Source organism: Pelophylax lessonae (genome assembly GCF_965119305.1).
Source record: "Pelophylax lessonae genome assembly, chromosome: 1".
Taxonomy (NCBI): Eukaryota; Metazoa; Chordata; class Amphibia; order Anura; family Ranidae; genus Pelophylax; species Pelophylax lessonae.
In genome coordinates this window covers 760,845,951-760,859,925 of record NC_138768.1, presented here as the reverse complement: position 1 = coordinate 760,859,925, position 13,975 = coordinate 760,845,951, and the positions used below count along the sequence as shown (strand labels likewise).

Here is a 13,975-nt window from a genome sequence, read left to right as displayed (position 1 = left end):
ATCACATTTCTCTATGATCATTTCACAAGTCCCTCCCCCCCACAGTTAGAAAACACTCCCCTAGGCTCACAATTAACCCTTTGATCACCCCTTGGTTAACCCCTTCCCTGCCAGTGTCATTATTTCAGTAACAGTGCATATTTTTAGCACTAATTACTGTAGCATATTTTTAGCACTGATTAGTGTAGTAATGTCACTGTTCCCCCCCAAAAGTGTCAAAAATGTCAGTTAGGGGTCCGATCTACCCACCGCAATGTCGCAATCCTGCTAGTAAAAAAATGTAAAATGTCATAAATGTTTCCCCTAGTTTGCAGACACAATAACTTTTGCGTAAACCAATCAAAATACGCTGATTTTTATTTATTTTTTCATCAAAAATATGTAGCAAATTGGCCTAAGAGGATGAAAAAAAATTGATTTTTATTTTTTTTTTTGGGGGGGGGGGGGGATGCTATATAGCAGAATGTGAAAAATATTGTTTTTTTTTTTTTTTTTCAAAATTGTCGCTCTTTTTTTAGTTATAGTATAGTGCAAAAAATTCATAATTGCACAGGTAATCAAATACCACCAAAAGAAAGCTCTATTTCTGGGAAAAAAGGAACATCAATTTTATTTGGGTACACCACGCAATTGTCTGGTAAAGTAATGCAGTGCCGAATCTAAAAAAATGGCCTGGTCATTAAGGGGGGTAAATCTTCTGGTGCAGAACTGGGAAAAATAATTTTGATATGATGGTGGAAACCCCGGCAAGGGCAACCATTTGTTTTAACCTTTTTACTTTTTCCTAAAACAGGACTACCTGGCTGGACTGAACTCATCGGTAAATATCACACTAGGGCACTATCACAATTAACAAACCAAAGCAATATACGTTTGATATCTCTATGTACAATTACTACATACTTGTTTTGCAGGGTAAACAAAGAAAAGTTTTTGTCCAGATGACCTAAGCTCTGGTATCTCAGATCACACAGTACAACCAGATTAGGGATAGATAGCACCTTGCTTCGGAATTCAGGTGTTTACAAAAGAAGACTTCTCAGTGTTGCAATAGGAAAGTAAATACTTTAAAGAAAGCTTATGCCATGCAGTAAAATGACTTACTGTAATGGAAGACAATCACTAGCAATCTGAAATCTCTGTTGTACTGGGCTGCCACTCCTTCCTGTTACTGGGGTAACTGCTGTCAATAGTAACTTAGTGACTGGCAGCTCAGAGCAAGACTGGCCGGGTCATTAAAACAGTCAGAGGACTGTGGACCAAAACCACATTGAGGATTTCTCTGCTACCTGATTAGAGGCAGCTGGCCACAGGATAATATCAATTTACAGCCAGAATGGAATCATTATCCACTAACACCACAAATACTGAGGATCAGATTCATCATCTCCTTCTGATTCTGACACAGGTTAAACAATTCAATAACAATGTGGAAGATGTACTAGAGGAAGCTTCCCCTGAAAAAAAGGAAAACGTAGAGGAATTGGTCTTTACACTAATTCCACTATTGCAAGATCTCAGTAGGACTTTCTGCGAAAAGATAAACCGAACAACAGAAACATTAAAGCCTACACTTCACCTCCTAAAAAGAATTCAGGACACTTTTCAGGACCTGGGCTCAGTGATTGGTAAGAAAATACTTGCACTGTATATAGTATATACAGTACACTGACCTCTTTGCAAGAAACTTTCTTTTTCACAGTATAATTATATGTACGAAAAGTATGCATTATTTTCTTAATATTACATCTGATCCTAAAGTGTATGAGATACTGTTTTTTTTTTTTTTTTTTTTGTTTTTTTACTTTACATATGATTGCAAAATATGCAATGTGCAAATTTGCCTTTTTTATCCAAAACCTTATAGATAAAGCAGTAAATGTGACATTCACCAAACATTCAATGCAGGAGAATCTTTCTGCTGTATGTATTTTAAATTACAGTGATGTATTCACCTGGAATGAAAGTAACATTCACTACTTTAATCATGCCCAAACAGAACTTGTGGACATTATTGGTACCAGACCACAGGGAAAAAAGGAAACAATTTTATTCAATATCAAAATGATTTAACATGAATAAAATATTCATATTTTAAAAATATATTTATATAAATATATTTAACTTAAAAATATCCCCTCACCCTTATTATATATATATATATATATATATATATATATATATATATATATATATATATACAGGGCTTTTTTTCTCAGAAGAAAGGTGCAGGCCCACGACCCCCCCAAAACCCCCTCCTCAAACTGGTCAAAATATCACTAACAGTGAGAGGGTCTTAAAGGGGGCACCAAGTACCAGGAGTGCATTATGTACAGAGTGCATAGTTCAGGGGTATGCTATGTGCAGAGTTCAGGAGTGTGCTATGTGCAGAGTTCAGGAGTGTGCTATGTGCAGAGTTCAGGAGTGTGCTATGTGCAGAGTTCAGGAGTGTGCTATGTGCAGAGTTCAGGAGTGTGCTATGTATGCAGTGAAGGGGTCAGGGGTGCGCTACACACAGAGTGCAGAGTTTAGTCTTCTTCCACAGCTGTATAGCTCGGAATCCCCCATCCACATCTCACTTTTACCCCTCTTCTTCTCTAGTACCTCCCCTCACACTGTAGATCGCGTCACCTCTCTCACTTGCAGGGAGATCATCCAGTGGAGGAGTCAGCATTCACACTGCGCCCCAGGCACCGGCATCTCCTTTGTCCCCATACTGCACTTGGAAAACACAGGAAGCAAGACCTCTGTGTTTATGAGCGATGAGTTCCAGCTGAAAAAGAGCCCTGAATATATGTATATATATATATATATATATATATATATATATATATATATATATATATATATATATATAATTTTATTTATTTTTTCCTATTGTTTGATAAAGTAGTGAAGGGTTAGAGTCGAGTTTTTATTGCTGTCAACATCCTATTTCTCTTTCTGGGAAGACTTACCACTCTATTTACCTACGTGACCGTTTTCACTGAAACAGAGTTTAGAGGGACATTTTCAACCAGAGCAATCAGGAAGGGAAAATCCTTCAGAAGGGAATTTCTTTCATTTTGGAGAGATTTCCAATCATTTTCTAATGCATTTCCAGGACAGGAAGTTAAGACAGGTTTCCAAAAAATAAAATGATATAATTTTTAACCCTTACCTACTCTAAAACCAAAAATAAAAAAAATGTTTACATAGTCTAGTTCCTGTTTAGACTATGTAAACACGCACACATTAAAATTCACCTATATAAAGTTGAAATAATGGCATTTTGGAATGCTGCATTTATGGGGGTTATTTAACAACTTTATTCAACCAAACAATGTATAATTTTAGTAAACATCCAATATTATACCCCTAAACAATGGGCAGGCATAAACCTAAATAACCATGAAATATTAATTTCTGAAATATTGCCCGCGATAGCTTTAATGGGGCAGATAGTAGCCAAATAGCTTTGCTAACTGCACATCCAGTCCACAGCTAATAGACAAAAATATACTGTATTTGCTGACCCATTATTGGACCTTGCCACCCCCCCAATCAACAACAGACTTTAAGCTAAATCATGTTAAAATTCCATTGCTAAGTACCTCGACTATAGTAAAAGAACAGCAGAAAGACAAGGGAGGACCACCCATCTTCACAAAATAAAGGAAGCTATCTGAAAAAAAAATACATAAATAAATAAAAGAATAAAAGTCCACTCATAGATAAATTGCATCAAATGTGGTGGTCATAAACTCCACTGGGCTATAATTTAAATGTTGCATCCATCTTTATTTGCTATACCCTTAAAGTCCATCTACCTCAATTGACCAGTAATGTTACCTTATGGCAAAGTAGATTTGTATACCAAACCAATTTTAATCGAATACTCTAGACTTGTCCTACAAAATTTGGTAGTAAAGAATGTGTAAGCGGCATTAATATAAAGTTATACTTGTTAGAGTTACAGAATATGCTCAATGTATGCATGGAATCAGCGCAAAGTACTCTGCCACAATGCTTCCCATCGTACAGTATGAGAAAACATTATTGTTTAGGTGTATTATTAATTGGAGGCAAATGGATTTAGTTGTCATAAGTAGGGATGATCGAACGGTTCGGGTCGACCATCGGTTCGACCCGAACATTGACTGTTCGAGGTTCGTCCGAATTTAGAACTTTTTGCTGAAAAAGTTCGGAATTCGGCAACCAGAACCGACCAAAATGCAATGGGACAGGAAATGGGCTTTAAAAGCCTGTGATTGGACCAGAACCATTCGCAAAAGCTAATTGAGGGGGTAGGAGAATGCTAGGAATGTGATTGGAGTGACTAGGGGGTCCCTAGGCCAATCATTAGTGAATACGCCCCCCAGTATATAAGATAGCCCCCGCCAAATTCCTAGCATTGTAATACAGGGACATGGAAGAGAGTGGAAGCAGTTCTGTTAATTTTACTTTAAAAGTGTCATTTAGCATTTATTAGTGTGAGAAAAGGGATATCTAGTGTAGTTAGGGTGCTCTTTTACACTTTAGTTAGATGCAAAAATTTAGTTTCTGTAGGGAAAGTGTTAAGTGCCAGGGTGACCGTAATGTAGTGTAGGGTGAACTGACACTGACTGCTATGGCAGGGTGACCAAACCCTTCCATATCAGGGTGACCGCTATAGAGAAAAGATAGTTTCTCTTAAGTCACATTTGGTGCACTAATATGGCTTCTCGCCGCTCAGCTTGCTTTCTGGCTGCAGGCGTTTATAGGGATTTTTTGAGGACATGTTTGGAGTCAGGCATGACATCTGAACATGTGTATAGGGTGTATATATACACACCCATGTATGTATATATACACCTGCACATATATAGGTGTGAAAGAAAACACTACTTGCGCTAATGAAATAATTAACACCAATATAGTTACGCTCCTATCACACCTATATATGTGTATGTGCAAAATACATATACTACCCCGGATCTGGCCCAGGTGAAGGAATATATTGTGAATTCAGGGATGCCTCGGCTATCCTTAGAGGTGACGGAGAAACTTGAGACACCCATAATACAATCAGAAATACTTCAAATTATTAAATCGATGAAACCGGGCAAGGCGCCTGGACCGGATGGGTTCACTCAGTTTTATTATACCTCTTTTTTTTTCAGAACTAGGCCCTCATTTGGAAAAGCTTTTTAACTCCGCCAGAGAAGGACCAGCCTTCCTTAAAGAAACTTTGAAAGCACATATCACTTTAATCCATAAGGAGGATAAGGACCCAGCAGATTGCAGTAGCTACAGACCGATCTCCCTTTTAAATTTTGATTTAAAAATTTTTACAAAGTTATTGGCAGCACGATTGTCCCAATATGTACAGCCGCTGATACATTTAGACCAGGTTGGGTTTATACCTAATAGAGAGGCTAGGGACAACACAATCAAGACCCTTAACCTAATTCATATTGCCTCCAATGCCCGTAAACCGGGAATTTTTTTAAGTACAGATGCCGAGAAGGCATTCGATCGGGTTAATTGGGATTTTATGATCGCAGTACTGAGGCATGTGGGCCTGGGAAATAATATGCGGAATTGGATTTCGGCATCCTATTCCACGCCTTCTGCACAGGTTAAGGTAAATAGTTTTCTTTCAGATCCCTTCCCCATTAGCAATGGGACACGTCAAGGTTGCCCCTTGTCACCCCTTTTATTTGCGTTGGTTTTAGAACCCTTTTTATGTAAAATACGTAGCCACCCGGATATCTGGGGTATTCCTGTGGGTGGGGTACAACACAAGATTTCGGCATACGCGGACGATCTGCTGTTTTCACTAGCTAACCCGATGATATCACTACCTAACTTATTGCAGGAGTTTGACATGTATGGGAAACTCTCAAACTTCAAAATTAATTTTACCAAGTCGGCAGTGATGGGAGTACACTTGACAATACCTATGCGAGAGTTGATTCAAAAGAACTTTAAATTTAAATGGCCGGAGCAAGCAATTCGCTATCTAGGAACTAATATACCAACTAAATTAAGTCAACTATTTACCTTGAATTTCCCCCCACTTATGGTTATGACACGGATACTGTTAGAGAAATGGCAGAAGGGACTACACTCGTGGTTTGGGAGATGTAATCTTCTCAAAATGTGTATCCTCCCAAAGTTCCTATATTTATTTCAAACTCTACCATCTCAGATCCCATTGAAGTTTTTTAATCAGGTAAATACCCTATTTCTAAAGTTTATCTGGCCGCATGGGAAACCACGGATATCAAAAAATTGGCTGAGCCTTCCGAAGAGAATGGGAGGGATCGCTCTACCTGATATTAGGAAGTACCATCAAGCAGTCCACCTAGGTAGAGTGGTAGACTGGGGCTGCCACTTTAACACCAAAATCTCAGTTCAGATAGAGCAAGCACAGACCCCTGTGGCGTTGAGTAGGACCCCGTGGATGTGGAGGGAATGCCCTTCGGCGTTGAAGACACATCCTCTGATAGGTGCGACACTGAGATCGTGTGAGGCAATTCGACTTAAACAGAGGTTATTCTCAAGAGACTCCCCACTCTACCCAATCTTAGGTAACCCTAAATTTGAGCCAGGACTATCTTCGAGTCGCTTTATGAATATGGGTAGAACCGGTTCTTTCCAGGTAAAACATTTTCTGATAGAGGATAGATGGCCTACACTATTAGAACTGACAGAATCACAGGGTCCATACACTCTAGCGGTATGGCAGGCTTTACAATTGCGTCACTTTCTAGGTTCGCTCTCACCTCCAAGTACTTATAACAGACCGCTTACGGAGTTTGAGGATTACTGTTCTAGTCAAGGCCAGAAGAAGGGCACTTTGTCATATATGTATGGCCTATTGGTTACTCCTCAGACTCAACCGGCTTTACCCTGGATTCGTAAGTGGGAGATTGAGATGAGTAGAACATTTTCACCAGCCCAAATCAAGAAGATGCTTGCACTAACATTAAAGTCCTCCAGATGCACTAAATTGCAGGAAACAAGTTATAAGATTATGTCAAGGTGGTATTATACACCAGCTAAACTGCACAAATGCTACCCGGAAGTGTCAGAGGCATGTTGGCGCTGTAACAATGCAGAGGGAACTATGCTCCATATTTTTTGGGCTTGCCCCCGACTAATACATTTCTGGTCGGAAGTCCGTAGGATTATTCAGAAATTTACTGTATACATGATTCCAAATGATCCTGCTTTCTTTCTACTGAATATGTCGGATCTTCCGATGTCAGTATTTCAAAAAGGTATTATTGGCCATCTCCTTAGTCAGCTAGGGCTTGCATACCCTCAAAATGGAAGCAAAGCTCACCCCCTACGGTTCCGAGCTGGATACTTAAAGTAGAAGCAATCAGGAGGATGGAGGAGTTAGTATGGGCATCTAGGTACAAGCAGGAGAAATTCACCTTACTATGGGGAGGCTGGGATGGATTTGTGACATCTGAGGAAGGAGCCTTACTACTGGGTAGTCGGTAGAGTGTGGTGTTCGGTTGGTAGACTGGTCCCCTCCATGGTGATCACAGTGTTGGATTTTAGGGGTATGAGGGGGTTTTCCCTCACCCTTGGGGGGTTTTTTTTCCCTTTTTTTTTTTCCCTTTTTCACAGGCAAGGGGGGGGGGGGGTTATAGCAGATATGGTATAACATGTTTTGCCTAGATGGATATAGTTAAGATTTGGAAGATGTTGATAACTGTATCTGTGTTGCCGGAATGTGCTTTCTTTTTTCCTCTATTGGATGATATTGTGTAACACATTGTTTGTAACTTTCAGCAACGATAAAATAAAAAAAAAGATTTAAATTAAAAAAAAAAAAAATACATATAAGTGTGTGTGCATATATATATACCCCTATACAGAAGTTCTGATTTTTTGCCTGCCTCCAAAGAACCCCAAAAAATGCCCAAAAAAACGCTAGCGCCAAAAAAAAAAAAACGCCCAGGTGTGTTGTTGCAGGCATTTTTTTGGGGTTTTTTGAGGCAGGCAAAACATCTGAACTTGTGTATAGTGGTATATATACACACATACTTATATGTATTTTACACTTACACATATGTAGGTGTTATAGGAGGGAGCCATATTAGTGTAAATAATTTAATTAGCGCAAATATATATTTCTGCTACTATCACACCTATATATGTCTAGGTGTATATATACATACAAGTATGTGTGTATATATACCCATATACACAAGTTCAGATGTTTTGCCTGCCTCAAAAGACCCCAAAAAATGCCCAAAAAAAACGCTTGCTACTAAACCGGCAAGGTGTGAAAAGAGAGAAGCCACTATCCTGTTCTATAAGTGACCTAATACAAACAATCTTTTTTTATGGTTCTGGACATGCTACAGAGTTGAAACTGCACAGGTACAGAGCCCCCAGATACTAAATCCAAAGAAATTTTTTTTTTTATTATTATTTTTTCAATAATTGGCTCTCTATCAAAAATGACAATTTTTAAGAACTTTTTTTGTGTGATTAATAGTCCCTGGGGTATGACCCAGAACCCTAGGCACTTTTTAGGGGCATTTATTGGGTTTTAGGGCTTCAAAATGGTGTTTTTTGATTACCGACGTTTGGGTTCCATTGATTTCAATGGGGTTCTGAAATCCGGGCCGAACTTTCGGGAAGTTCGGATGTTCTGGCCGAACCGAACTTTTGAAAAGTTTGATCATCCCTAGTCATAAGGCCATCTGCATACTATACAGTATATTCAAAGGATTTTGCCTATAAACTGATTGTAAGTTACCATTCAGTTCAGTTTTAGAAACGATGTTGAACACTGTGTATAATACTTTTTCTTATTAGCACAAACAGGACATTTTCCAAGGCAAACTTCTGTTGTGTAAAATACTTTTTCTTATTAGCACAAACAGGACATTTTCCAAGGCAAACTTCTGTAAAATCCACTCTTTCCCCTGATGCTAAAAAATTTAACTTTAAAACTGAGTTACAGACGGCCATAAAACTTTAAAACTTTCAATTAGAAGACTATTTACAATATACCTCTGTCCCTGGCAGTCAGCCTTTTCCTCTGCCCTCCTAGGCTCCTGGCATGTAGGCAGGCCTTTAATGTCCTCACGTACAATGCATGAAGGCCTAGACTGCACCAGTGAGGATTTGCAGGGTTGATTGTACAGTGGGCAACAAACCTGTAGGAGTTATAAATATAAGTATTCATCAGCTGTAAACTGTCCTAAGACTAAATTATTATTTACCCCTGCCTATCCATGGGGGGTTGGGATACAAACAAGTTATTAATTTATTTTGCCTGACTGGAATTCAGCTTGAGTGTTAAATACCAGCCATTTTTTTCCAGCTTTTTGATAGAGTGGAAAAAGGTTATAACATTTATCAAGCTTTAAATGTCCATATTCCCATTATGGAGATTTTCCTCGCTTGCAGTTGTGTGACACCCATCACCTGGGCAGGAAATCATCAGAAATCCTCCAAAGATATGCATATAAAACGTTAGAAGAAAAAAAAGCTGGAAGAGATTCTACCAATTCTCATATGAATTGCAAAAATAGTTATATTGTTACCCAGTCTCACAACAATCCACAATTAATTTCATCTCTCAACATTATTGTAGCACCATAGGTGTCTGTGGGTTACATAAACTAGCTTGGTCATACAAAATAAGCAACAGATTTCTGTCTATTTATGGTTAACTCATGGGGTACTTTGCTGACTTGTCACTTGCACATAGCAGGACATAACATTTCCAAATATCATGTCTAAGGGGTCAGAGGATGCATATAGTACAATGTGTTCTTGCTGCTTTGCACAGTACAGGGGACCCTTCTTCTACCATAATCAAGCTTCAGACACAGAGGCTGTTTTTCCAGCTGTACCTCAAGTCACTCACAGACACATAGAACATGTTCTCAAGTCACCTGGTAGAGTCACAGAGAGTGTATGCACCGTCAACACAAGATGCTCCAGAGAGGATAGCACATTAAAACATTCCTTAAATAAAAGATCCTTGCCCTGATAATGTATTTTAAAAGATATATTGCAGCAGAAATAGCTGAATTTCCACATGGTGTTCATGAAAATAGAAATAATATAGACTTTGACCTTGCAGTGTATTTCTGATGTCTAGGTTGTGCTAGCGCTGCATACATCCACCTATAGACATGATTGGGTGAAAGCGGTTGTACACAGCTATGCGCAGCCATTTGCGCAAAGCAGTGCATGCCCACAGTCGTAATTTACTGAATGCATCCAAGGTACATATGGAGCATTACCTTTGTGCAGGGCTGGGACAAGGGGTGGGCTGGAGGGTCGGCTGCCCTGGGCACAATGGGTTATGGCATTGACCCTAATCCTAAGGTAAGGAGGGGGCGCAGTTTGGCATATTTGCCCAGGGCGCTTGATGACCTTGTCCTGGCACTGCCTTTGTGCATATAAATAGCTGCGTACAGCCAATTTCACCCGTTCTTGTCTATGGGAAGCTGCACACAGCATTGGGATATCCTAGACACTGGATGTCTGCATGGGCAAATGTGCATGTAGCCTCAAAGTACTGAATGGTTGCAGTTTAGTTCTTGAGGAATAACACACTATCTTTTGGTATTAAGCCGTATCGAATCTGATGCTCAGTTTGCTTCTCTCAGAATCAACTCTTCAGCTAGGGTTTTGTTGTAATAATCATTTTCTCCACCCAAGAGTATAATTCTTCTTCCTGGGGAAACATGGCAGATCAAGACAGAAAAACAATTATCCCCTTTACTCTCCCAAGAAAGATAACAGATATCACTGCTAGTTCCATGACTGCCAACCAACCTACAAGTCCCGTAAATACATTTTGTATTCCTGCCACCCTGCCTCTAGCTGGCATACCAAGCAGCCAGTTCTTAGTGGGGCCATTTACTAAAGGGCCCTTACACACAAAACTGTAAAACTCTCTTTTTATCCTGACAATTAATATTTATCTAATGGAGTCTTGGCCGCGGGAGCAGTAGAAATAAACAGGTTCTTGAGGATCAGCACAAATAGATACCACAGCCCATGTTTACTCTAGTATAAAAAAGAGCAAATATAACTTTTATCTGAGGGTACATGTATTGAGTTGTCTGGTTGTACATATTTTGACTCATATAGTTTACCAGTACATTTTTTTGCACATATAAAAGGTCAGAGGCGTAACTAGAACCTTCAGGGCCCCGGTGCAAGAAACCATGAAGGAACCCCTGGCCGGGGCCCTTCCCTTCAACCCCGGGGCTCTTCCCACTGATCCTGGGGCCCTTTACTCTCATTGCTGGGCACTTTATTATGGTCACGCAACGGGACCCTTTTACAAGTTCTGCAGTGGGCCCCCTTCCTGCCATCTTGGGGCCTCCCCACGGTGGTGGAATGCCAGGGCCCGGTCGCAATTGTGACCTTTGCGATCTTGGAAGTTCACCCACTGATATCAGTTTTTATTTTTTGGTATTTTAATTGTATTATTTTTTATCATTTTATTTTTATTTTTTTACAGTGTCACTGACTATCACTCCATTCAGAAAAGAAAGGAGCTGGTAAATTGCATATTTACCGACCCCTTCCTGGTTCTCTATTGTGACACATCCGCTGCAGCAGTCGGCAGGAGAGGGAGGAAGCTGGCAGCACAGTGGAGGGGGGGTGGGGACCAGGGGAGCACACAGGGGCCCAGAGACAGCAGAACACAAGTGAATTGGATAGGAGGAGTGGCAGCGGCAGCATACAGAGGAACCAATCTCCTCCATTTTCCTCCTGCAGCTACAGGAGGAAAAAGGAGGACAGTGATTTCTCTATATGCTGCCCCCGGCCGCCCCTCCTATCCAGGTGTACAGGGGAGCTGAACAGGCCCCTTGGAGCATGGGGTCCGGTTGAATTGCAACCCCTGCAACCCCTGTAGTTACGCCCCTGTAAAAAGTGAAGATTGCACTGTGCCCACCAGTTTTAATGTGCACAGCAACTATTTTGGGGCATGAGTAAACAGACCTTAAGGAACCAAGGTAAGGTTCAGTTCTTTAAGCTGTAACATCAGCATAAGGATCTGTATTTTACCCACGTGACTAATTTCTCAAAACTCATTGGACCCATTGGTTTAAAAATTTGTAAAAAAAAAAGTATTCTTTCTACGTGTGTTTAGTTATGTGAATTGAGCCTATAATATAACGAGACTGATCCTGTTATTGGAGTCTGTAATTTAGATAAGGCATTATTATCTAATCGCTATTACTTTGAATATTTGTTTCAGGTTGCTTAAAAGATTTATTGGTGAGAAGGATTAGACACTATGGTTACTAACAAAGGCAGCAAGATAAATCCTTAATGTTATAAGGGTTGTTAAGTAGTTCTGTGGTAGATATGCTGTTGCCTGATACATACAATTGTTTTCTGGTAAATTATCTTTTTTTCCAGCAGGTAATCAACATGTACCCTTGTAGGTAGTTCTGGAGCAATTCTGACATGGCTGGAGGGTGAAGGGTGGTACACTATTAGCTAAAATATACCGGCATTTCCCTGGCGTAATGAAATATGCATTATGTAAATAGAACATTGAGCATTTTTATTTTTCACAGAAAGTGGATACCAACAAATAATCAGATCCTATTGACTTGTTCAAAGTAAAAGATGTGCAATAAAACCATCCAAGATGGTGGTAAATAGGGGTTTGCTCTGAAAACAAATATTAGAGGGATTTACTCTTTTATTAACTTTTCCTTTGTGCATTGCAGGTCAGTTCCTCACTATTATCAGTATGCATTAACCAATAGAATTATAGTGGACTTATATTTTGAAGATCCAATGTGGGTATGACATAGCTGGACAGTGTATGGTCTGGTATCAGTAGAGGTGTTCTGGGCTGTACTGTCCTTCAGGGGGCCTTGTAACTGATGGAGGTTTAGTGTTGGTGAGATTTGTTGAGATCTCAGACCGCTGCCTCTCTGACAGTGAAGGAAGGACATTCCGTGGTATAATCTTGACTGAGTGTCGAGCCGTGCTGAGTATATAGGGCAATCCCACTTTGGTTATAACTCATTGGTAAAAAACAATTTGTTTGGGTGGGGAATGCCTCCCCCCCCCCCGTATCAGGACTAGTACATATAAAAACTAGTATATGTAAAAACATTAAAAGTGTCTCTTATGTATATCAAGATTATGGTATCCAATGTTAGGCCTCATGCACACAGGACATTTTTACAGCTGCTGTTTTTGGCGTCAGACATTTTTTTCTAGAGCCAATAAACGCCCCAGCATGTTATCCTATGTGTCCATGCACACATAGGCTGTTATCAGCAGTTTTTGGCAGGGGCAGTTTCTGGCTGTAAAAAAAACAAACAAACCGAAAACTAGTGGGTTTTGAGTGGTGTTTTTCAGCTGTAAAAACGCTCTAACATTAATAAATGCTGATAAACGCTGATAAACGCCAAAAAAAGCTGCTAACTGTCGTTTTTTGACTTTTTTTTTTTCCTTGCTTTTTTTAAGTCTAGGTTCTGTTTCAAGGTGTCGTTCATGGAACATATGGTGGGACCAAACCCCCATTTTTATTTATGGACTCTCTTCAGATTTGGTAGTAATTTCTTTTGCATTTGCGCGCTATTCTTTTTTAATATACATGTCTTTTGATTCATAGCTGCAGCAGCTTTGGAAATACATGGGTATGCTCCCCCAAATTTTTTGCCTGTTTATTATGTATTCGGTCTGACCAGACTATCGAGGTTGAGCAGCCCTCCCCACCCCCTACATACACCTGTACTCAATCAGTGTCCACCATCAAGTGGATATAGGAGGAGTCCCCTGTAGTGCATTTGCACATTTTTCCCAGCAAGGAGTATTATCTCCAAGGGTTAGAAAGGCTGGATTCATCTCTTTTTCATGGATAGTGTAGGACCCACTGATAATGGGGTACTTTGACGCAGTAGTGGGCTTGAGCACGATATGGCCATATGGTGGGACCAAACCCCCATTTTTATTTATGGACTCTCTTCAGATTTGGTAGTAATTT

The 13,975-nt window shown here is 39.9% G+C and overlaps 1 protein-coding gene across 1 annotated transcript in view; it reads left to right on the top strand.

Annotated features, from left to right (window-relative positions):
- Window positions 1-1,336: 1,336 nt before the first annotated feature.
- DTHD1 (death domain containing 1) overlaps window positions 1,337-13,975 on the top strand; it is a gene marked incomplete at both ends in the record, with an annotated part of 162,468 nt that continues 149,829 nt past the window's right edge. The window contains one exon of the mRNA XM_082274161.1: window positions 1,337-1,628. Coding sequence (XP_082130287.1) covers window positions 1,337-1,628 — 292 coding nt within the window. The remainder of the gene's footprint in view (window positions 1,629-13,975) is intronic.